Source organism: Python bivittatus, unplaced genomic scaffold (assembly GCF_059951505.1).
Source record: "Python bivittatus isolate LINGU-HERP-01145 unplaced genomic scaffold, Pbiv_v1 ctg000700_np1212, whole genome shotgun sequence".
Lineage (NCBI taxonomy): Eukaryota > Metazoa > Chordata > Lepidosauria > Squamata > Pythonidae > Python > Python bivittatus.
Window position 1 is genome coordinate 28,418,350 of NW_028277098.1, and position 25,244 is coordinate 28,443,593.

A 25,244-nucleotide genomic window follows, 5' to 3' on the forward strand; every position below is an offset into this window, starting at 1 on the left:
CTCTGGTTCTGTTCTTCTTTGGTATTACAAATTTCCAGTATACATTCATTTAATCTTCATATTACACATTTTAATGCTTTGGTCCTACAGAGACTGTAGAACTGAATGATGCCAGAAGATGCATCCTTTCGCTCTGCTTGAGGCTCTAAACTGCTGCCCTCCACTCACATAGTAGTTTCTTGAATGACTTTATGGATGTGTGCAAAGGAAGATTGGTGTTGGGCCTGGTGAAGAATGTAACTCTCCAGCTGTGGCCATTCCTAAGTACACAGAAGGTGGTCTGAGAATCGGCATCTGCAGCACAAGTGGTATACGGTGCCACTATGCACACCAGAGGCTCCCCTCCAGAGCACATGCTAAAGGCCTTCTCAGGCTGGGCAGCTATAGCACCAGAGGAAGGCTCCTGGCCAGCTCCACCTTTGTTCTATTTTCAGCCAAAGCACTTGGGGAGGTAAGCAGATGACAATACCTGCTTGCTCCCTTTGGCACAGGCCAACCAAAGTTCTTGGCTGACACATCTCAGTGAGGTGAGCCAGCAGGATCACCCATCTTCCCACCAGCTTGCTTGGGGATGTAAGTCAGTGAAGCTGGCAGCTTCCCTTTCCTCAAACCAGAGAGTTTTGAGAAGACTTCAAGATAGCCTACATTGCAGGGTTCAACAATTGTGATTCTTGATCAGGACAGAAGCTGGATGATCAAATGGTTGCTAGCAGCTGCAGAAAAAGGGCAGTTCAAGAAATTTGCTATGATAGGCAACAACATTGTTAAGCTGGGAGGGAGCAGGTACATGGAAGAACTTGTGAATATCCCAGGTGGATACTGCCAAAGTCCCACCCTGTAATATTGTGCATTCTTCCTAGTTATACAAATACATCTGACTTTCAAAGCATATTCTACACGTACCTGTTCATAGGATTCAAGGGTTCTTCTTTTATATTCTTGTTTTGAGCTCCACGTCAAAGGAATTACAATTTTTACAGACTTGAAGTAAAATCTCTGTTTTGTGGCATTGAAGAGATAACTGGATGCCTCTTTCACCATGTCCTGACCAAAAAAGAGCATAAAACACAAAGCATACTCCCTTTATTCTGGAGCATTGTTCATTAGCTACTGCTTGCATTAAAATGGGGTTTTAATCTGGGCACTCCCCCACGGTCAATTCTACTCCCAAACGAAAAGTAGCTACAAAAGCAAAGTATGAATGCAGCAAAAATCCTATGCACTGATCATCTTCCCTACCATGTCAATCTAGCCTGTCCAGCAGAGTCCAACTGGATTTCCCTCTCCCCAGTAATTGTGTGTGTGTATGTGTGTGTGTGTGTGTGTGTGTGTGAGAGAGAGAGAGAGAGAGAGAGAGAGACTCTAATAAAGATCAGGGGCAAGACAAAAATAATTGAACTAAAAACAAAAGGTTTAACTTAATTACCTGTAAAATAAATTATAAAATTAACTGATCCTCCATCTGCTTCAAATGATCTGCCAACTTTTCTTTTTCACACCCCCAAACACACACATACAAAAACATACACATTCCCCTCATTCCTTTCAGCAAAAACTTCAAGAAGAAGAAAGGGAAAGATAAGGTACAGAGGGGATAAGCGGAGTAGGAAGAAGTTACTAGAGAGAGAGAGAAAGCAGAGAAAGAAGTCTTAGCATTACAGAAAAGGTCAAATTCACCAAGCAAATAGTTTCTCCCAGCAGCAGCATCTGTAACAAACTGGGATGACATCAGAATGACAACATGCAAACACTGCAATCACATAGTTGTGTCACAACATCTGAAATACATAAGTCATGGAATTGGCATGTTGATGTCATCATACATGTGCTGTCACTAGCCCCTCCCCTTTCCACACTCCCCTTAGATGCCAATGCTCCTGAGCAGTGAATAGGCTTCCCGCTAATCTTCAGAGGCCACCACTATTTCTGAAAGAGACATCTGCAGCTGTTTGTACCTCCTGCTAATTCCTTTGTTTTCACAGCTGCTTCTCTTCTTATCAGCAAATGTAAACAAGCTCAGCTTCGATCTCTGTGAAACACAATTGCTCTGGGTTGGTGTTAGATCGGGTTTTCTCCCAACTCCAAGTTTTCCATCTTGAAGAGTTTGCACTGCCCTGTAAGGAGCAGGTCCACATTTTGGGGTCCTCCTGAACTCATGGTTCCTGCCAGAACAGCAGATGGAAACCAACGCCCCAACTCAGCTCCAGGCTTATCTGGTTGGGAATCCCCAAGTAGCATGACACATACCCTTGTCATAGTTAGACTACTGCAATGTGCCGTTTGGAAGGTGGCTTTGAAAACAGCCCAGAAGCCTCAATTGGTTCAAAGTGCAGCAGTCCATCTGCTAACTGGAAGCAGATTTAGTTATCTAATAGTCATTACACTGGGCACAATGTTAGTGGGTTCAATTCAAGGTGCTAGTTGTCCCCTTTAAAACTCGCTATGGCTTGGTTCCAAGGTACCTATGAGACTGTCTCTCTGTCCTCAAGACCTAACCTAGCCCATGTATTCCCCACATGTGAAAGGAATGGGGTCCTGATAACTGCTCGGATGCTGTGGAAGACTTTGTCTCCTGAAATATGGATTGTTCCAATTGTCCTTGCTTTCTGCCAATTGATTAAGACGTGGCTGTTCTACCAAGCAATTGGGACTTAATAGTGTATGGGCTTTAAATTTTAAATTATGGTTGGTCACACAGACAACCAGATGTTTAGACTGGATTTGGCATTTTTATCCACCTATTGAGTCCTTCCCAAGGACCTGGGATAGGCAGATGTTGTTGTTTGATGGTGTTAAAGGTATTGTTGCAAGATGTAAGTTGTTTAAAGTTGTTGTTGTTGTTGTTATCTGTTTTATTATATCTCTTTGTTTTATAAACCACTTTGAATCAGTACAGAAAACCAAGTCAATAGGTCTTCCTTTTTTTCCTACACTGGCTCTCCTGTTGAACCTTTAAGAGAATATTGGCACAGAGGAATTTAGCCAGTGAGGTCTTCTGCCAGCTGGATGAGTCACAGACAGATATATACAGTGTGCATAAAAGAGTAGTAAGTGTGGATCTGAAGGTAGGGAGAAGGATTTACCCCTTGTATAGTCAAGATATTCTAACAATACACAGAGAGTTGATATTTCCTCTGATGAAGATACAGTCTAAGCTATTTAACTGAGGACCTGAAGATCCCTATCTATTTCCTCCTTAATTGTGCTTTTTTATTTCACGCGTGTAAATGAATCCATGGACATTCCTTATCACGGCAGAGTGCTCACTTATTCACCAAAAAAGGAAAGGCATCAGCAAAAGGCAAAGGAGAAATCTTTTTGTACATGCCAATTTATACGTAGCAATGCAAGTTTGGAAATTATGTCTGTGTTTCTATTTATTGATTTATTTATTTTGCATATCGCATCTTAATGGGTAAGATTGTGGGGAGGTGATCTGTGTGATGGTTTGGTCTGAATTAAACTCCCTTCTTACCATTCTTTTTTTTTAATTTCACTATAAGTCATGGCACTGTGGCGATGTCAAGGGACACTAGCAGCAGTCCTAACACCAAATTGCTCCAGGCCAACTGAGTCAGGTGACTGTGGAATGAAGACAGCCGAGACTGGGACAAGAGTAGAGAGAGTTAAGATAGACTTCAACTAGAACAGAACATTACATACACACAGTCGGTTACATGAACATCATGTAAAAATAGGACAGACAGAAAGTAAAGGAGTCAAGTAGTTAGAATTTAGGGAACTAGTATATAGAAATATAAGTTGGAATAGAGGTAAATGAGGAAAACCAGTTAGAGTTTAGAATAGTAAAATAACCTTAAAAATAGGGGACTTTGGATAGAGAAATTGGTTATTTATTTATTTATATGGCCACCCATCTCGCTGCTGAGATTCTGGGTGGCTTACAGAGTTAAAACCCAAAAAAGCAGTACAAAGACAACCACAAAAAACCCACAAAAAATCATTAAAAACAATAGAACCATTAAATCCTAAAAAAATATAATCTGCGGGAGAGCACCATTATATACTGTATATACTAGCATATAAGCCCATCTGTGGATAAGATACCATGAAAAATGCACCTGCCGCCGATTTGCCAACCCGTATTTTTCATGGTATTTTGCTTAAAAATTTGAGAGTCTGGTTATCTGCAGATGGGCTTATCTGCAAGTATATATGGCATATATGGCGACTTTAAAGTATTAACATACATACTCATGGATAAGGCCATCCACCAATAAGCCGAACTCAATTTTTTGGGTGTATTTTGGCACCTAAAATTCTTGGTTTATACGCAAGTATATACGGTAAGGACTATGCAGTCTTTCATAATAAAAAACCAGAGTTTTGTATTTAAAAAAAAGTTTTTTTCAACTGAGATTGACACATGTGCATCCTTCTTGGAGTCTGTACCAACCCTGAATCTGTGACATCAGTATATTCAAAAGCACTTAACTATCTCTCTTACCTTTATGTTGTTAATCATTTTATTGTCTTCTGGTATCATAGGATTGATTGCAATAACAATATCTTCAAATCCACCATTATTGAGCTTGATCATGGTACCCATCACTGCAGGTAGAAGTACCACCACCACCAAAATTTCCCGACTGAGACCCATCTTTCCTTAGGCCAGTTCACCCAGGCTGACTGATAGAAAGAATGGTACGCAAGGATTACATATGCAACCATGGGAATATACATGGGAAACCCTTATATATTTCATGAGAAGGAAATTCAAGAATAAAAAAACAATTCTTCTATATCAGTTTTAGTCCTAAGAAGAAGATCCTGGCAAGCTACTTCTGAGATTGATGCCAGGAAAATTTTGTGGACTTGTTTCTGCACTCACCAGTACTCAGAATTGACTTGATGGACCATAACAATCAGTTCATAAACAAATACCAAGCTATGTCCACATTACTGATTAGTTCATGTTAATCCGATTTTTGGTTACATGTTAATAAAATGGATGCCACAAGATGATGCAGCAAATGCGAAGAAGAGCAAAATAAATAATGAACAGTTGAAGTGTTAGATGACACAGTGGTCTATCACCAGAAGAGTAGACTTCACTCACATGGATGGGTACATGAGCACTGCATACATTCTTGCCCTGAGGGTGTGGGGACTTTTGTCCATAAGTTGTAACTACCCTCTTCCTCACCTCACCTTTAAAAAGAGTCTATGAGTCCATTAACTTTAAAAGCTAAGTTGACATAACTCTAGCATCATCTGTTTCCAAGAATGCCCCTGTACCCCAACCTCAACTCCTCATTATTAGTATCAGAACATGGGGTACATATTACTATACATTGTAGAGAAGGATTGGGAGGACAACTTCCATCTAAGGCCTTGACATCTTAGGTGGAATAAAGCACACAAGAGACAGATATGACAGAAGATTCTACGTTCAGCAAGTATTGGTGGCCACTATAAGACTGTGATTCCTTCCCAGTTGTCATGCAGATATGTAATATTTACCTCCAATCATTAGTTACTTATCCAGTGGAATTAAAGACCTGCTCACTAATAGCAAGAAAGAGAAGAATGATCACTGGATAAAATCAAGGGATAAAAATTATCTTGTCAAATCTACTGGCGAATAGCCATTGGAATTAATTAGGTTAGGTTAAATCCTGCCAAAAATAATGCAAGCAACAAGACTAGCTATTCCAAGAGTTAGAGCTTTATTCTTCTTAAATTGCCCTAAGGAGGAAGTGTCGGATTTTGCAAATGGCTGTTGCATTACATTGACATGAATAGCTAAGCAGTGGCTGGATCGGTTATTCTTTGCATGGGAAACTACTAGGGAATACCCAAGGCTGTAGGCTACAATGAAAGGCCCCTGAATATCCCAGAAGGAAACAACAAACACTTCCGTACTGTTGCCAGTATGGAAAACTTCATGAATAGTTCCATGAAGATATCAATGTCATGCTTGATTTGAAGCAGATTTTACATTCATCGTTTACCATCTGTTATTTAAGGATACCTTACCACAATATTAGGATTTCACTCTCAAAAGAAGTCAAAAGGTAGGAAGACGCACCCTCTCCAGAAAGACTCTGTGGTGTTAGGAACACACAAAGCATGTTTGAAAAAGCAGTGCAGACTGAATTCTCACTGTTCTCCAAGACAGAGAAATTCATGATATCCATCTTTCGTAAAACCACGGCTGACTCCTTTTGATTAGGCATGAAATTGGTTCTGAAGATACATTTTATTCATACGCAACAAACCTAATTTCTTCTCCAGTACAGTCTGCCACTTTCCAGGTCAGATGAAAGAATGAGTTCCCAACCCCCAATCTCCCAAAAACAGAGGCAGGGGCAAAGACTTCTGCTGTAAACACTGGATTCTCCGTGTTCAGCCTTCTTTGCTTCACTTACCTTCACGGGACAGCTGATGCAGCCTCATTCTACTCTGTTTGCTCAAAAGCACCGTTAATGTCAATGACAGTTACTTTCCAAGTGCTGAGCACATCATTGCAACAAATGCATGTGTATCATAACCACAAAGTGAAAGTAATTAATCTATTAGGCACATAAATGACAAATAACATATCATGAAAAAGATGTAAATTTGGGTCCAAAAGCAAAGATCCAACAGGATTAATTTAACTGTCATATAGCAATGTGCTATATTCTTTAAAAAAAACAAAACTATTTATTTTGAATTAGTCTTATTGTGAAAAATATGCAGTGTTATATTTGAGGATTTCAATTTATTTCTTATTACAACAGCTTATGTCTAAATATTAGTTTATATATGGAACTTCCTGGTCACAGAAGAGACTTTCGTAATTTCACAATCCCTTTATCTTTAGTTTCATTTTCCATTCTGTAGATTAGCTCTGACAGAAAAGTATCAGTTTTACTTGGGCAGTAATAGCATTCTTAATTCCTCCGGTAGCATTTTTGCAAAGTTAACAGTTGAATTTAATTCTGATTCATTTCTGTAACTATTTTCATGGAGCTTCACAATCACAGTTTACAACAATTTCCTTGGGATTCCCATTGGGTCCTTCCTACAGACTTCATCAGACGATGAAGCTTGAACCTCTCTCTGCTCATTTGGCACATAAAGAACTCTAAATGTGCCATTTCTGTTGTGTAACATGCACACAGAAAGGCTATCCCTTATCACATTTTTCAGAATATGAATGCTGATCAATTAGTATTCTACATTATTTCTTTAAGAATCAGGAATCGCTAGAGCTATTTCATCTAAACCTACAGAGACATCAAAACTCTATTGTCATTGTAAACCGCCCCCCTTCGTCCCCAACTCTGAAAGAGGGTTCACTGGGAACCCAAGAGGAATGCTTACCTCTGACTTTCCTCCAGGACAGCAGATGCCACCACGAGGGCTTTATAAACAACTCCCCAAAAGAAGGCAGGAAAGCCAGCTCTTTTTGCCCCTCCCCACTGCTTTGCATGCACACTGACAGCTGGCCCACCTCTCCAAATGCAGAAGTGGGTGAGACATATCCTGTGTCTTAGATATCAGTTGAGAAATATTTCAAAGAACTTGGGCGTATGGTGCATTGGCTGGAAGCCTGCATTATCCAGGAAGAGGAAACCCCTTTTCAACAGCGTAGCATTCAATAAGCAAAATGCGTTAATTGTATAAAAGAAGCCCAATCTGGCCCTCTTGCTCTGTGCCATGTGCTTGACAGAGAGAAGGAGGATAAAAACGCTCTGTGTTGCCCCAGAAGATTCCACCCACTCCTTCAGAAGAACTCCAAGACTGCAAGCATCTACAGGGAGAAGGAACGTCTATTCTCCTCAATGCAAGGGAGATCCCCCAATTACCTGGTGAAGAGGACTATTCCCAGGAACCTTTAGAAGAGTTCCAAAGTCCCAAACGTTGGGGTATGACTTTATAGGATAGTCGCAGAAAGTATACGTGACCCCAAACCATGTTTCTTGCTTATCGTCACTGTAGGACATAAAGACCCATCTATCATGTGCAGATTCTGTGACGGTTAATCATTGTTAGAGCTAGAGATGCAAATAGTTTGCCTCTATATGGTTTTCCCAGAATCAGCCATTTCCCATTTTAGGCTGACTTTTAGATACATTTTAATCCTAAATGACACATCCACAACAGCTAACCAATTCAATGTCTTCCAGCTCCTTGAATACTACATTCCACTCCTTGATCGTGCATATGACAGTGATTGTGCATTCAGGTTTGCATGGCATACATAGGTAACACAGTTTTACAAACCAACACACCAATTAGGAAGATGTAAAATCAGAATAATACATTGTTCAGGTCAATAAGAGAGTGGCTTGAAACCTAGAGAGTAGCACACTGAATTCAACAAAAGATAAAAGTACAAGTTTATTTTTCATTTTGCCTTAGGTTTCAGGAACCCAAAGCATAATGTTGAGTTTTGCCACCTTTGCTCCTTTATCTGAAATATCCTTAGGTTAGTACCCTGAGTATCTAAAAATAAAAAGATCAACATTAACCTTTATAAGCATAGGAAGCACAAATGTTTGTGCCCAAAGATCTTTTTACTTTTAAGTAAAAGTAAAACATGTGCAGATAAACTATAGTATAGCAGCTGCTGGAGGCTCTATTTTCTGTGTCCTCCCGTTTCTGCCACCTTTGACTGAGTAATTTCTCCCAATTTGTTTAATTATCCTGATAACATAACCACATTCCAAACCGATTATTCCCCCACCTCCCCCAATGCAAGCAAAGGATTTTTCAAGGGTTTTTGAGTGTATGTTTGATGAACCATGCTCTGGTTCCCAGAGATAAACAACTCAATATCAGGTCATTAGAAATTGTTGCCATAAGCTGCAGACAACAAGCCCAACTCTCTGAACTTAGTCATGGCTTCCTTTATTATTACCCAGTGCCCCCCTCCGCCCCCAGGCACATCCATGGGGTCTAGCTGTGCTGGCCTCATTGCCAGCACAATCCAGTCCATAATCAAGTCCACCCATGTATTTACTCTCCAGCGTGGGCCTAATTATTGGGTTAGAGGACAATGTTCTCAACTTTAGAAGCTCTTGGTCAATGAGCTGCCCCCCCATCTGCCCCTTCATCCCACAATCTCACCACATCACAGTCTCTGGGTCAGCAAAGCCTCTCCCACGCGCTGCCTATGTTGCTTTACTAAATCCACAATTCCTGGCATCTACTTTGCGGAGGTTAACCTAGAACAAAATCCAGACCTGGCTTATCAACATTCCTAAATGTATGTCACCATTCAAAACATTCCCAACCTATTTTGGAGAGCTGGGAATTCCCCTACAAAAAAAAATTTGAACTATTGAAAGAGAGACAATCACCACAAACAGGCTGGAAAACCAGTGAAAATACTTTACAATTGTTGGAAAACAGCCGAGCTGCCAGGCAGAAACACTGCTGTATAGGTGTGGTCGCTGTTTTTCAGAAAGCTGCATATATTCTTCCTTCACAACAAATATTTGAGAAGTTACATATCCTTTCCTTTCTCAAGACCAAGGAAGTTCAAGAGGAAGGCCATTCTGACTGGACCACAACATTGAGAGTCCAGCAGTTTCTTCCCATACCGCATAGCTGATTGGCCTTACCAACCTCCTAGAAGTTGCTATTAATCGGGGAGGAGAAAACTTACAGGCATCAGGGCTTTAGTCTCACAAAATAATAAGTAGCATTGGGGATGCAAATTAAGCCAGCAGGAAATGAGAATGGGAGCAAATAGCTTATAGTTGTTCCATCAGTCTCTTTTCCCAAATAAGCCTCAGGCCAATTAAACTTTGAAAAAGAAAGAGACAGAACTCCAAACTCTAGGGCAATCTTTGGTGGGCAAGGCCCACATTTAAAAGCTTTCAGAGGTATCTGAGGGCTACAGCAGATGTGGAAAGATGTAAACCGGTCAGGCCATAACATGCAAAGCTCAGTTTTGTCTTCTCCCACATTTTTGTTTTAATTTCAAGTTATTTCTGCCTTGTTTTCAAGACAACCCTTATGTTCTCATTATACATTAACTAAATAAAATACTTATTCCTCCACACCATATGATGGGACTATGTGGTATTAACTTGGCATGTGATCCCATTCACACTTTCCCAAAGTCTAGCAACTCAAAGATCAGAAGGGACTGATTAAATCGATTAAGTGACATCAAGTCGGTATCAACTCTTAGTAATTACACGGATATACTTTTTCTGAGATGATCCCCAACCTGGTCCTTCAGGTCTTCCAATGATGCACCCCTATCATTGAGTCCATCCACCTTGCTGCTGGTCATCCTTTTTTCCCCTTTCCTTCTACTTTTTCCAGCAATATGGACTTCCCAAGAGGAGCTGGGTTTTTCTACAGTGTGTTCAAAATATAAGAGCTTGAGCTTGGTGAATTGTGCCTCAAGTGAAACTTCTGAATTGATTTGTTCTATGAACCATTGGTTTGTTTTCTTGGCAACCCACGGTATTCTCCAATAGCAAAGTATGAATACTCTTTCTATCCTTTCTTCAAAGTCCAATTTTTGTACCATAGAGAGTCACGCAGAAAATCATTGTGTGCACGATTCTAATCTTTGTAGGTATAGAAAGTCATGGCATCTGTGTGTCTTTTCCAAGGCCTTCGTGGCTGCTCTACCAAGTGCTAGTCTGTGGCATATTTCTTGACTGCTGGTTCCTTTACTGTTGATAGTCATTCCTAAAAGACAGAAGCTTCCCACCACTTCAATGTCTTCACTGTCAGTTCTAAGGCTAGTTGCTGTACTAGTGAGTAGTTTGATCTTTTATATCCAATCATAATTCCATTTTTTTCACTGTGCTCTTGACTTTCATTTTTAGAGCTTGAAGATTATTTCCATTTTCAACTATCAGAGTAGTGTCATCAGCACAGTGCAGGTTATTAATGTTTACTCCTCCAATTTTAAAAGCATGCTCATTTTCTTCCAATCTAGTTTCCCTTAATATACAGTATATATTCAACATATAGTTGAATAAATAAAGAGAGAGTACATAGCCTTACTGTGCTCCTCTACTGACCTGGAGCCAGTCTGTTTCACTGTGATCTTCTGCACCATGGCTTCTTGTCCTGTGCACAGATTTCACATAAGGACAATGAGATGTTCTGGGATTCACATTTTCCTAAAGGATATTTCACAGCCTGACTTGACTGACATAATCAAAGGCCTTTCTATAATTAATGAAGCACATATTGACTTTGTTATTGTATTCTTTGGCAGACAATCACTTAATTTGTCTTTCTATATGGTGTCCTTGGTAAAATTCAGGAGTGGATTACCATTGCCTTCTCCTGCACAGTTATGAATGGATGGCCTTGGCCATTGTCCTAAAGTGGTCATTTACCTCCAGCACCTTCCTATATTGCTGTTGCCCAACACAGGTTCCTGCTTGCTTATTGGGCAGCTGGAACAACCTTCACATTTTGAGTGACCCAGCTGGGAATACATACTCTTGGCATACACTTCCGACATGCCTTGTTCATCCCTCTCAGGAACACACCAGCACCCCACCACAAAGAGGCAGCATAGCAGGATTTGGGGGTGGGGACCTTTAGGTTAGTACTCTTACAATTCTTTCTGAAGGATGCCTTTAATCAATTACAAGAAGGCAGAAAAATGCTCCTATACATTACTGTAATGTTTTTCTAAGTTGCTGAAATATAGGGGCACATTCAAAGGAAAAACATCCACTCAACCAATGCATTATTTAACATTTCTCATAGACATACATACCCAAAACATAAATGGGGGTGTGTGATAAACATCTTCCATAGTCTAATCAGATCTTTTTCACATCATCACAGTTTGTATCAGATACCAATTGACATACATCTCAGTAATTTGATCACATAGGCAGAGAAAGTAAATTTTGAGAAAACTGAAATCAATCAACTGATCAACTGTAAAATTCATAGACCGTTGTGAAGCTTTCACTTTCAGGAGAATGGTGTTAATATGAGATCATGGAAGAATCAAACAATGGAGATTAAATATTCTATGGATCTTTCCCCTAAGTTCTAATTGATTTTAATCACTATGTATATTTTTTAATTGTACTATCATTTTAGTATAATTTTTCTTTCTGATATATTGAGCCAACTTTTTTAAAGTTAGTTTGATACATACACATTTAATGGAAACTTTATCCATGCCTATACAAGCTCATGAGCAGTAACACAATGAAATGAAGCAGATATATATGTCTATAAGCTAGCATCTAAAATCTAAATTAATTTCTTCCCATTACACATTTCAAATGTTGTTTGAGATGAACCTTTTAACTGTCCTGTTATTCATGTAATCTAACACATTCAATGAATCCTGTTTCATTCTTGCAATTATCTCATGACAGTAAATAGTCACTATGCTGTTGCAGAAAACTGCAGTTATATTTAGCTGGTGTTTCCTCTTGATAAGATAGTCATTTCAGTTCAAACCTTATTCCGGCTCCAAAGAATGTTTTATCACATTGAGCCATTGCAACACCCACAAGTTCCCCTTATCAGTTTGAGCAAGTCCATCTGTTCTGCAGATTTTCTGCTGTACATCTCAACTCTTGCCTGCATTGCTGCCATTCAGTTAAGCACCTTACAGCATATTCCCCAACCTCTCGGGAGCACTGGGCACATTTAGAGTTTTAAGATACGGCTTAAACTCACAAAATGGCTACCGTAAGGCAGGGAGGATGCTGCTCATGAAACAGCCTTTTATCAAGTAAGTCAACAAAGCATTTAGCTAAAGGTCCTATCATGTTTATTTTTTTAAGATTCAAGACGATAGCAAGTCATGCCAGTGACAAGGTGGGGTCTATTTCTGGATTTGTCTTGTATTTAGCCATTTTAATTTATCCCATTTGGGAAAAGTTGTCTGCTGCTTGTTACGTTTTTGTCATTCACTCATCACAAGATGTTTATTTTACAGACCTGAAATACAGGCACTGACCTGTTATGAAGCATATCATGGCTTCTTTCTTTCCGTATGTAACCTAGTGCATAGAGATACACTTAGGCTTCCACAGGGGGTCAAGGGAGGGGTAGATGTTGAGATAATGAGACATTGCAATGTAGGTATGAAAAATGGGGTTTGCACCGTGAAATTTTAATAAACATTTTTTTTTCACATCATCATGGTTTGTATCAGACACCTCTGGACATACATCTCAGTAATGTGATCACATAGGCAGAGAAAAGAGCCTATGTGGGTGGATCTGTGAGGGATTCTTCAGATTCTTCTATTACAGATGCAATATTAGGACAATGGAAATGTTGAACAAGTATTCATGGTTTTAAAACAAACATCACATTCAATGGGCAGAGCTTCAAAACCTCTTTTGCAGAATTAAAATACCCTTTCATATTCACAAATGTTCATATTATAGACTTTGCCAGAAAATTTACTAATAATAACCATATTAGAAGATAAATTTCTCAACCTCACAAAGGAAGATTTGGGGGCTTTACTATTGCTATCCATAGAAACAACAAATGTAGAAATGTCTAAAATGTAGAAAATGTATCTTCTACATTATGTAAAGATCATATTAGATATGTGAGATTCAGTCCTAATTTGGTCTACGTGAGTGTGGCAGACTTACATAGATCACACTGTTTTGATATCACATCATTTTGAGAAAACTGCTGGAAAATCCACATCTGTCACCTTACATTCAACCTTCCATTACATACACTTAAATAACATAAATATATGCTTTTTGTACACTGCTTTCCCAAAAGATATACTTTTTTGGTGTAAACATTTGAGCAGATGACTAAATTGTGGGGAGATGGGCGGGGACAAGTCTAATAAATAAATAAATAAATAAATAATTGAGGAGTCTCCATTCCCTGTTGGCTGTCTATTGCCTGCAGTCTGTTTTAAGATGACGTCATTCCATTCCACTGAAAGTGATGTTGGATCTCTTTTATAATGTACATGTATTTCACTGTTCTTCCATAATTTATAAAGGAAATATTGGCATCTGATATCTGATATAATGATAATATACATTGGCCTACAAAGAAAATAATACCTCCAAGCATCAAGGAATGGTCTCACCCTATTTTTTCCTTAAAGTTTAAATTCCATAGTTGAGCTTAGAATAAAACAATAGGCTCCCAACAAAATTACACTTCATGTTGTCAGAACAATGAACAAAGTTCTATCCTTGGGATAAATGGTAATACTCTCCTATGAGAAAGAATAATGGCCCGGACCATGTTGAATATGAACAGGAAGGTTTTATGATGTTATGTAAATCTGTGTAAAGTTCATTTACGTTTCTGGGTTAAATTCATAAATTGCCTTCAACCCAGAACAGATGTCCAGCTTGAGGTGTAACAGATGCAGCCTTTTCTCAGATCCATGGGATTTTCACTTGTTCTCTATTTTATAACTTGCAGCTAAAATACCCCAAACACATATAGACACACATATACATAGGCACGTTTTCCAATACGCGATTAAGAACAGTATAGGGAGCTAATGACCTGTTGTTTTAATTTGAAAAAAAAAATAGTTATTTTCTCTGTCAGCCCTTACACCGAATCGTTTCAACCTTGAATCAACCAGCTGCTAGAAAATAACTTAAATACATTCAGCCCCATCCATTTCTGCATAAAGATTTGTTTCAGCTGAAAATGTTCCCATGGATTTTATTACTGGAAAGCGTTCTTAGGATTGTAACTTTGGTCATCTAAGCCGACAATGATAACAGACAAAAAACATCTAGCAAAGGAAAAGGATGTAATCCAAAACAAGGCTGCTACAAAAGAGCACCAAGAGTGGGATAATCTGTGAATATACACCTACATACATCTCCTTCATTTCTGTTGTAAGAGATTTCTATTTCTTTTAAAAAATATTTCTGTATACCACATATATCACGGATTTGCTTAACTATCTATTTGCTGAAATGTATTAATAAAAAATAAAACACATGAAAACAGCAAGTAAAGACGTGGGACCTTCCAAATTGCTTTAATCAGAAACAGAGACAACATAGTTAAACCAAAACATAATAAATCTATGGCTGGAAAATACGTGTAAGAAGCAAGACGATACAAGCTACTATATACAGTGGTACCTCGGTTTACAAACTTAATTCGTTCCGCGACTCTGGTTGCAACCTGAATTGGTCGCAACCCAAAGCAAATTTTCCCATAAGGTTCAATGTAATTACCGTTAATCCGTTCTGGCGTGGAGGACAGGGAGGTGGCTATTGCTTGGAGGGAGAGTCGGGCGGAAAAATGGCTGCGGACCACGTGTCAGGGGCGGAAAATGGCCGCGGACCACGTGTCAGGGGCGGAAAAATGCCCGCGGACCACGTGTCAGGGGCGGAAAATGGCAGCGGACCATGTATCAGGGGCGGAAAAATGGCCGCGGACCACGTGTCAGGGGAGGAAAATGGCCGCGGACCACGTGTCAGGGGAGGAAAATGGCCGCGGACCACGTGTCAGGGCGGAAAAATGGCCGCGGACCACGTGTCAGGGGCGGAAAATGGCCGCGGACCACGTGTCACGGGTGGGAAAATGGCCGCGGACCGTGTCACGGGAGGGAAAATGGCCGCGGATCCGGTTAGTAACCCAAGGCGGAGTTCGCAAACCGAGGTAAATTTTTGCAGCCGGAGCTGGTCGTAACCTGAAAAGTTCGTTAACAGAGGCGTTTGTAACCCGAGGTACCACTGTACTTGAAAAATGCTTACGCTTCTCAGAAACACCAATCATCATTGACTTCCTCAAAAGATTTTCCCACAACATTCTGAAGAATTTTCCCCCAAATGATTTCCTCCAAACCAATAAAACCTCCTAGTGTCAAAGAACTTCCTCCAAAGAATCAGTGAAGTGCCTCCCTTATTTTTAACATCCTTTTATTCTCTGTTCTATTTTGTTTTTATATTTTTAATGCATATTTTGACTGGTTTTAGCTTTGTTGTACACTGCCCAGAATCACCTGTGGTGAGATGGGAGGCTGTGTAAATTGGTTTAATAAATAAATAAATAAAGCCAAAGAAACTTCCTCTTTAGACAAAGAGTTTCTTTTTACCAGGATGTAAGTATCCCGTATGTACGACGTCTGATGCAATGCAAATGCCAATAGAGGCAAATATGTGTAGCTCAGGGCTGAACTGTGGATTCCTTGGGGTTCTCTGAGCTTGGTTCTTTTCTTGCAAACGTTTCATTACCCGGCTAGGTAACTTCTTCAGTGCTAGAATGGAATGGGGTTTGCTCTCTGTTTATATACTGTGGCATGCCCTGCCAGTGTTGGTAGGGGTGGGGGTTTTGTTTTGTTCCTCTGGTAGTTCCTTGATTAGGGTATTGTTTACTCCTTGATTGTGTGTCTGGTGGTAATCTCTGCTTATCTGGGTGATGATTGCTGGTGAGGAGATGTTCTGGTCTTTTGTTTTCTTTTCTATTGTCTCTTTTGAATAGCGTGTAGTTGCTGTTTATCTCTATGTGTCTGTTGATGGCTGCCTTGTCTGAATACCAAGCTTTCAAGAATTCCCTTGCATTTTTGGATTTAGTTTGATCTAAAATGCTGAGAGTTTCCCAGTTAAAACTATGATTAAGTCTGTCCATGTGTTGTGAGATTAAGGAGTTTTCATCATGTCTTCTGACTGCTACTTGGTGTTCATGGATGTGCTCTGCAAGCCTTCTGCCTGTCTGTCCTACATAGTGTTTGTTACAGTCCTTGCACTGTATGTTGTAGATGACTCCTGTTTTTTCTTCTTGTGCTACTGGGCCTTTTGGTTTACTTAAGATATTTTCGAGGGCTTTAATTGGTTTGTGTGCTACAGAGATGCCATGTGGTTGTAATAGTCTGCTGGTGGTTTCTGAGACGTTTCTGATGTATGGCAGTGTGATCCTTTTCATAGCTTGTGTTGGTTGTGTTGTAGTAGGTAGAGTGGTCAGGCACTTTTTGATAAAGTTGTGTGGATATCCAAAGTTGACCTGCCTGGTCAGAGAAAAAAAAACAAAGACTTTTTTGAAAGACTAGAAATCTTAGATGGACTTTTTGCTAAAAGAAGAAAAAATATGATTTATGGGTTTGAAGATTTAAAAAATGTGGATTAAGTGTGGGGCTGAAGGGATTTGTATAACATCCAAGAGGGAGGATTATAATATTGTAATTATCTGTTGAAGAGAATGCGGAAGTCATTATATTTCATAACTTTAGTTTCTTTTCATCCTTTTTTCTTTCCTTGCACCTTTTTATTTCTTTCCTTTCTCTTTAGATTTGTCTTTTACTTTATGTAAAATTCTCAATAAATTAAAAAAAAAGGAGAATCAGACTATTCCTCCTCCCTGTTACTAGTAGTGCTCTCCACTTCAATCTGCCATAGTAGGATAACAGCATCATTTTCTTCCCTTTTCAAATGCCTCACCTCATGAACTTCTGCATTAGAATACAGGACGGGGCGTGGGGGGCACTTTGTCCTTATAGGTCTCATAAAAGTCAAATCAATCGTAATCATTTTTATTCATGCAAACTCAGCTAGGCACTTCTATTGGTTATTATTTGGGGATACATGGACATTCTGCATTTAGGCATTTAAGTCAAAACCAGCTAGGCTTTGTTACGTTAAACATATAAAAATGTTGCAGAAGTGGGGAATTAGTGCAGCTTCAGTTGTTTCTAACTGATAACTTCAAGCAGCACCAAACAACATAGAAAGAGGTAATCTTACAACCAGTTGTGCTACTATTCCAGATTTTGGAGGGGGGGGCTTGCAGTTCCTGAATATGTATGCAAAAAGGTAAGAGTTACCATCTGCTTGCTCTATAATAGATTAAGGGAAGCATTCAATGGATCTTTGTCAATGGAATGTATTTCCTCATCTAAAGCTTTGGAACCCACCCTTGCAAGGTGGTGGGTCCCCTTTTTCGTGGTAGCTCTGGCCCGGCTTATCCTGAGATCATGATGGCCTCCAGATTGCTAGTTTTTGGGAAAGCAGAGAGGACAGTTTGTTTTTGCTGAGTATTTGTTACTTAAACACTATTTTGCTGGGCTGCTATTTGTTTTCAATATTTTAATGGATAAGTGGTTGAACTGTTTTATAGTTGTAAATACCTACCAGATTAGAAACATGAGGTATTCAGAGAAAGAGCTCTGGGTTGATTTCTTCTAAGATCCCTTTGTTTGTTTTCCTCTCATGAGTCTTCTCCAACACCAAAGTCCAGCAGCAGCTTCTTCAAAGCCCACCTTTTGCATCCATAGATAACATTTATAAGAATTGTAAACGTAGAAGAAGGTTTGGTTTCATGTCTTGGCACTGCTGCAATGGGGTATAAAAAGCACTGAGGACTTCACAGAAATTCTGCTACTCCTCATAGCTGGAGGGAGAAACAAATTTAGATAATATAAATAATCCAGAAGCCAGTAAGGTAGAAATAAAGAATTTTCCACAGGACCAAGAAAAAAAAAAAGCACTATAATGTCACTTTCAAAGAACACAAGGAAGTTTTACAAGATACAGAAGAAATTATGCAAATTGTGACTCAATCTCTGGCAGCTATTACCCAATATTTACTATCTTTACTTCTCCACAATGTGTAGAGGGCTGGATTCTTATGTATCTACCAGCCAGAATATCCATGCCAGCGAAACAGACCTAGGGATCTTTTCTAGAACAAACATAATGGCAATCCTTTTCCAAAATTCCAAATTCCACCTTCATGTGGATACAGAGGCAAGTCCATTTGCTGTGTATTGCTAGACAAACAAGGCTGAGAGAAAAGCCAAGATGAGTTTCCAGTAATGAATCTGGTACCATTTTTATTAAAAGATAGACAGCACTGCAAGCAATTAAAACTATCAATTAATCCAGTTTAAAGGTGGGGGGGAGAACAAGGCTATTTGGTAGAAAGGATGAAAGTTTTTTTTTTCTTTTCTTTTCTGCAAGGGGGCACTTTTTAATAGAAGCAGCAATATTAACTTTGGCTGTAAATATTGTGAAATAAATAAATATTAGATATGCAGCCTTGTTAAAAAATACTGTAAATGCCTTCGCTCCTGATCTATAATTGTTCTATAGTGTTATAATATTAAAAAAAAACAACCATGTAATGCAATCCAGGGTCCAAAAGAGTGCAGAAGAGTTATAATCCAGAGGATTTCGCAATGTAAAACTGATGACTTAGTACATAATGGGTGGAATTCACCGAAGGAGAGCTTGTGTAAATTCACATTACAGAAACACACAAGACCATATGCATTGGGTTTCCATATCTAAGCTCCAGAATAACGTTTTTTTGCTTCCGGCTTAGCTCATAGCGCGTCCTTGCTATAACGATTTGCAACCCGTGGTTCATACCCTAAGGTTCACTGCCACCACGCAACTCATTCTGTTCACCGAATACTCCTTGACCAAGGCAACCAAGGCCGATGTGATGAGGAACACTTTCTGTCTATCATCAAACTGACCTACCCGTCTGACCAACAACAAAATAATAAGTAGCCCAATACAGCACTGTTCTAAGCGCTACAAGGAAAAGAAAAGGCGGAAGAACAGCTCAGTTTTACAGTGGGAAGAGAAAAATAAAGTCCAGAGATGGGGAAAGCCCTAACTGGATTGCTCGTTTGGAAAAATGTCCAATCGCCATCGGCGCCTCTTACCTTGCCTGCAACGCTAAACGCGACCTGCAGGAACCAGGGCAGCGGACCAGCCGCCTTCGCGGAGCTCCCCTGAGAGGCGGTCGAAGGAGCACCACGCGGGCCGAGGGCTCCGCGTCGGGCGAAGGCCGCTGCGAGCTGCCGCGGGCAAAGCACTTGCTCCGGGGGTGGCTTGTTGGTGGCTTGGCCCTCCAAGTGGAGGGGCCGACCCGTCACGCTGGAGGGCTGCGCCCGCGTGGTGCTACGCCGGCGCCCAACCACTCTGGAGAGGACGAAGAGCCGGCGGCGCGGCGGTGTCTCGTCTTCATCTTGCAAAACGAGGCGAGTCGTAGTTGCATTTTTCACCCTGGTGGTTTCGTCCCTCTCACAGCTTGAGGCAGGCGGGCAGCCGGCTTCGTCTCTCTAATAGCCGGGCCACCCTTACATTAAAAAGGGCAGGGCAGGGCAGAGGAAACAGAAAAACAGACAGGAGCATTCGGAGAAAAGTACAGGCGAAATGAAAACTGACGTAGTACTTTTCCCACGGAGACCCGCGGTTAGGAAGGGTGAATGATCCCTCCTCCCTGGCCTTTGAGCATTGCTCCCCTTCCCGCAGAGCAAGCAATGAGCTTCCAAAACAGGGAGGCGCTCTATTCCTGTCTTCCACAGCCTGAAAAAGTCGCTCCCAATTGGCTTGAAAGCTTCCCGGCCGCTAGATGGGAAGAGTTGCATCTCCCCTCTACACCCCCCCACTTTTCCTCCAGATTCTTAAACAATTTTTTTTTTTTTTTTTGGCCTTCGAGTCAGTCTTGACTCCTGGCAAGTGCCTGGAAAAGCCCCTGCAGTTTTCTTGGCAAGGTTTTTCAGAAGTGGTTTGCCCTGGCCTCCTTCCGAGGGCTGAGAGAGAGAGAGACTGGCCCAAGGTCACCCAGCTGGCTTTCGCAGCTGGCAGTTAACTGAAGGGAAATGGGGACTGGGAGGTCCTTATGTCATCTGTATCAACAATACTGTACACTCCACATGCCAGGTAACTGGATCCGATGGTCCCTGACAGTAACGTGATGGTAACTCATCACATTACTGTCCACTAGTCTGTTAAGTGTACCAGTGCCCGCTTCTTATTTGATTAGTTATTGGATTGGCAGATCTGCAATGGATTTTACCATTTCCAATAAAGAAATACACCTGTGAACGACTGGAAACCTTTTATACCTGTAAACTACTTTTTTGCCCAGCACAGCATAGAGCCGTTTCTTGGCCATTTCAACACCTTACTCTCAGTAGTACTAGTAGGACTCCATTCACTGAAAGACGCTGTCCTTGTGATCCGAATTCACCTGAGACCCCATTGCATGTATTTTCCCCCTGCCCTTTCTTGACCAATGTATCTGCAGACATTTCTTTAACACCTCCTAACAGAACCCCAATTTCTACTGACGGAGAGGTAGTCCATTTCCTGTTTTCAGACTGGACCCCTCCCATCACCATTGGGTTGCTAATTTTCTACTTGCAGTGATTTCCATAAGAAGGCAGAACAATGTCCTAAACTTGGAGTGATGACATTATGAAAGTTGTTTTTTTCTATTTTATTTTACTGTATTCCTATTTTACTCTGTTTCTATTTTACTTTATATTTTATACTGTTTTACTCAATTCTCCCCTTTAGTTTTTAAGTCTTAATCTTTTAGGTTTTACATGACTGTTATTATATTTTACATGACTGTTATTATTATAACTTCGCCGGACACGAGAAACCTTTAGAAGTTTCCTTTATTGTTGGCAGCAGTAAAGGGGCTACCTCTGTCAAAAGAGGCACCCCGAACACAACGAAATTGGTTTTTTTAATACATTAAGTTCAAGAAAACAGAATCAAAAGGAAGGATAATGATTGGTTAGGAGCCTCTTTATGACCCTGTGTGTCATATCAGTGCAAACTTAGATTATTATGATGGATGACTGTCAGATGGCATCTCGTTATTATAAATGGACAGTATACAATACTAGGAAGTCTGGTATCAGAAAGAGATAATATGCAGGGAAGGGTCATTAAGCATTAATCTATCTTTACCATAAGGAAAGGGCACCAAAAGGAAAGGGAAATTACAGGATAATTCCTCTGTGTCTTGGGAGGTTTCAGATATGGGTTACTACATCTTGACCCTAAAGAAGGGTCACTAAGGTTAAAAGACCCATTATCAGTTATGGATTCTTGCTTTCCCACAGGAATCACATGTACAATATTTCTCCATTTCGTGCCCCTCAATTTTACTTTGCTGGTTACTGTCCACAAATAAATAAATTTGATTTAATTTTATTCGATCTCTCCTTCCTAAAGTGAAGTGAGCAGGCAAGAAGTCTAATTGATAACAAGCGTTTATGTGATTCTAGGACAGCAGATGTCACAGTTCCATCTTCCTAGAAGATCTCCAAAACCATGGCCTTAATTAGGCGCTGCCACCCTCCTCCCCGGTAGCACAAACACAGAAGTTAATCTAAAACTGATTTGGATGCTGAATATGCTGATTTCAAAATAAGAATCCTGAGTGACTATAAAATGAAGTTGGTCTGGGAAAATAAGCATGAAAAAGGAATTGAAATCTGAGCAGATTGCAGTTATGAAGAACATGGAAATACAAATGTTTATATATATCAAGATAACACTTCCTGCAATTACAGCCCATGAAATATTTCTTCTCAGTTTTCAATAAGAGTCATTATCTCCAAGAGGAAGGAGAGAAATTCTCACTTCTAAACATGTGCTAATAGTGACTTCTAATTTAGAATTTGGGCACTCCCACATGAAGGCTTTGCTGCAGAATCAGCTCTAGATTTTCCTAAACTCGGGATACTATCTGTGTTTGCTTGCTGGGGACCATTTCTTGCTGTCTTTGCTGCAGTGTGTCTTGAAGCACAACAAAACTGGTTGTTGCAAACTGGCAGGGAAATCGTTGAAAATCTCACTGGCAGATCCCTTCTTCCAAAGGTTTCCCAGGAAAAGATCATTTCCAGTGGGATAAATTGACTAGATATTTTAGGCAGCATTGTTTCTTACCTTTATATCCTGCCTTTCCTTCAGGAACTCAAGGTAGTATACATAACAGAACCTCCTCCATTTTTTCTCCGAAACAATAACCCTGTGAAGTGGATTGGGCTGAGAGAGTGACTGGCCAAAAGTCACCCAGAGAGGCTTTATGGCTGAGGGTTGACTAGAACCTGGGTCTCCTCATCTCTAATCCAACCCTAACCACTGCTCCACACTGGCTCCTGGTGGGGACTCAGAGAAAGACTTGTATATTCTAGAGGGAAATAAGTGTGTTGCTGTAATGTGCCTGTTAAGCCTCTCAAGGAGAAGTCAAAAAATACTTTGGCTCATCAAATTCAAGGGTGTTGTTTTCAAAGGAGAAATTGGGGATTCAGGACAGAGATACAGGGGCATCTTCAAGGGGTGTCAGAAAAGTCAAGATGGTGGTCGTAAGTGCATGTTTGAAGCCCCACCCATTTTCAAGTGTGTTGCCCATAATTCTGAATTATACCTGCAAAAACAAAACAGATCAATATACTTCTTCACAAACACACCAAAGGCTACTGATGCAGCAATTACACAGAGAATGGCAAACAAGATTTGGAATCAATTAAATTTATTCTGTATTAAACTTCAGAAAGACTGGAGCAAATGTTAACTGACGAGTTACTAGCACTGATTGTATTTATTCTCTTTCTGTTCTATAGCTTTGGATTCTTACTTTTTACATTAAAGTTTCAGAATTTACTTTTTTTTGCTTATGTAAAACACAAATAGTTATACATATGCAACCACAAATAATAATTAGAGCAGCACACACTATGATAACAATTAAAGTCACCTCATTTATCACACTGTTGGTTCCATTATGGGGAGCTTCCACCCGAAAAGTGGTGTTTGTAATGTAAGGATTGGTTGGACTGGGAGGAGTAGAGCTATAAGGATCGGTTGGACTGGGAGGAGTAGAGCTATAAGGATCGGTTGAACTGGGAGGAGTAGAGCTATAAGGATCGGTTGGACTGGGAGGAGTAGAGCTATAAGGATCGGTTGGACTGGGAGGAGTAGAGCTATAAGGATCGGTTGGACTGGGAGGAGTAGAGCTATAAGGATCGGTTGGACTGGGAGGAGTAGAGCTATAAGGATTGGTTGGACTGGGAGGGGTAGAGAGCAATGGAAGCACAACTGCTCTTGCTATATTAGATACTTCCCCAACATTGTCGCTGCCATCAGTGGCACGAATGGCAAAGTAAACTGCTGTGCCATTTTCTTCTGTGAAGTTTTCCAACTTATACTGAAAGGACTGTTTGACCCCAGCAACGTCAGGTTTCAGATCAGATGTGTTCACAGATATGGCACTTTGAAATGTATCTCTTAACTCCGCAGGATTTCCACTCATTTTTATTTCATATTTTTCAGCTGTAAAATAAAACCAAAATCAAAATAAACAGAAATATTTAGAGAGGACCCTTTCAGTGAACTACAGACTTCCTGTCCTCACAAACACTCCAAAACACTTGGGAACTGATATCTGTCATGAAATCTTTGTAACAAATCACAGAGGATTCTGGGACATGTTCTAAAGCAGAGCCATCCCATTGAAACCAAAATACTCTATATGGTAAATTAGATTGCATTCATCCAATTTTATCTGGTGAGGAAAATTCCATATAGTTTTAAATGTTGGGGTTAGTAACAAGCAGTATGTTGTTCCTCCTTTAACGTTATTTCCTCTGCCTAACATAGGAAAGAAAATATTACCTTTCCCCTTATCATAATCGTTCCCGGGAGCTGTCCATGACAAAAGGAATTCATCCTCATCACTGAGTTTTACTTCAAGATCAGTAACTCGAGATGGCGGAAAGACATCAAGAGGACTTCCAGAAGTCACTCCTGACATTACAAAAGAACCTCCTGAAGCAATTCTGTTGAATTTTCCAAGGTTTGCTTGGGTATCATTATCACTGGCTTCCGGTCTTGGTGCATTCATTTTTATTTCACCTATTGTAAAAAGTTTTTAAGAACGTCATTCAACAGAAACTCCAAACATTCTCATTATTCTGATACCTATTTGAATTGTCTAAGAAGAAGAATGGGAAATTATTTCCATATCTATATGATCATGCCTATATAGACATCAGGGACTGTGAGATACATATTCATTAGGAATGGATAAGATATAGATAGATAGATAGATAGATAGATAGATAGATAGATAGATAGATAGATAGATAGATAGATATAATATCAATTTACATAATGAAGATCAGTGTGGGTTTTTACCCAAAAGACAGTTAAGAGATAATATTAGAAATGTATTGGACATTTTAGAATACTTAAAACAGCATAATGAAAAACAGACTGTTTTGATCTTGCTAGATACAGAAAAGGCCTTTGACAATTTGAACTTGATTTTCTTGTTTAAAATTTTGAAAGATACGGACTTTGGAGAGAATTTTATTAAATGGGTAAAATCAATTTATACTTCGCAAAAGGCACAGATAATTGTAAATGGAAAATTAACAAAACCTTGTGAGATACAGAAAGAGAGAAGACAAGGATGTCCATTGCCACCATTATTGTTCATCTTAGCTTTGGAAGTATTAAATAGAGACTTAAGACAAAATGAAAAAATTGCTGGAGTGAGGATTAAAA

General features: G+C 39.9%; 3 protein-coding genes across 10 annotated transcripts in view; 1 reads left to right on the forward strand and 2 right to left on the reverse strand.

Annotated features, from left to right (window-relative positions):
* Positions 1-20,096, reverse strand: part of LOC103057888 (calcium-activated chloride channel regulator 1-like) — a 40,535-nt gene extending 20,439 nt beyond the window's left edge. Inside the window, exons 1-4 of one of the 6 annotated variants that reach the window (XM_088153347.1) lie at positions 19,595-20,096; positions 18,054-18,312; positions 4,469-4,650; positions 904-1,044 (exon numbers count right to left, since the gene is read on the reverse strand). In XM_088153347.1, the coding sequence (XP_088009473.1) occupies positions 904-1,044; positions 4,469-4,621 (294 nt within the window). In that variant the 5' untranslated portion in view covers positions 4,622-4,650; positions 18,054-18,312; positions 19,595-20,096. Of the gene's footprint in view, positions 1-903; positions 1,045-3,475; positions 4,430-4,468; positions 4,651-7,332; positions 8,321-9,081; positions 9,106-18,053; positions 18,313-19,594 lie in introns of those variants that run through there. The other 5 variants (XM_025164044.2, XM_088153348.1, XM_007424123.3 and 2 more) reach the window with 5 other exon arrangements.
* Positions 9,222-25,244, forward strand: part of ODF2L (outer dense fiber of sperm tails 2 like) — a 97,144-nt gene continuing 81,121 nt past the window's right edge. For both annotated transcript variants that reach the window (XM_088153352.1, XM_088153353.1), the window contains exon 1: positions 9,222-12,697. The gene's annotated coding sequence lies outside the window, so the exon portion shown is untranslated. The remainder of the gene's footprint in view (positions 12,698-25,244) is intronic.
* The window catches only part of LOC103058681 (calcium-activated chloride channel regulator 1-like), a 40,209-nt gene continuing 38,156 nt past the window's right edge, over positions 23,192-25,244 (reverse strand). For both annotated transcript variants that reach the window (XM_088153346.1, XM_015887374.3), the window contains 2 exons: positions 24,351-24,590; positions 23,192-24,008 (listed from right to left, as the gene is read on the reverse strand). In XM_088153346.1, coding sequence (XP_088009472.1) covers positions 23,317-24,008; positions 24,351-24,590 — 932 coding nt within the window. In that variant the 3' untranslated portion in view covers positions 23,192-23,316. The remainder of the gene's footprint in view (positions 24,009-24,350; positions 24,591-25,244) is intronic.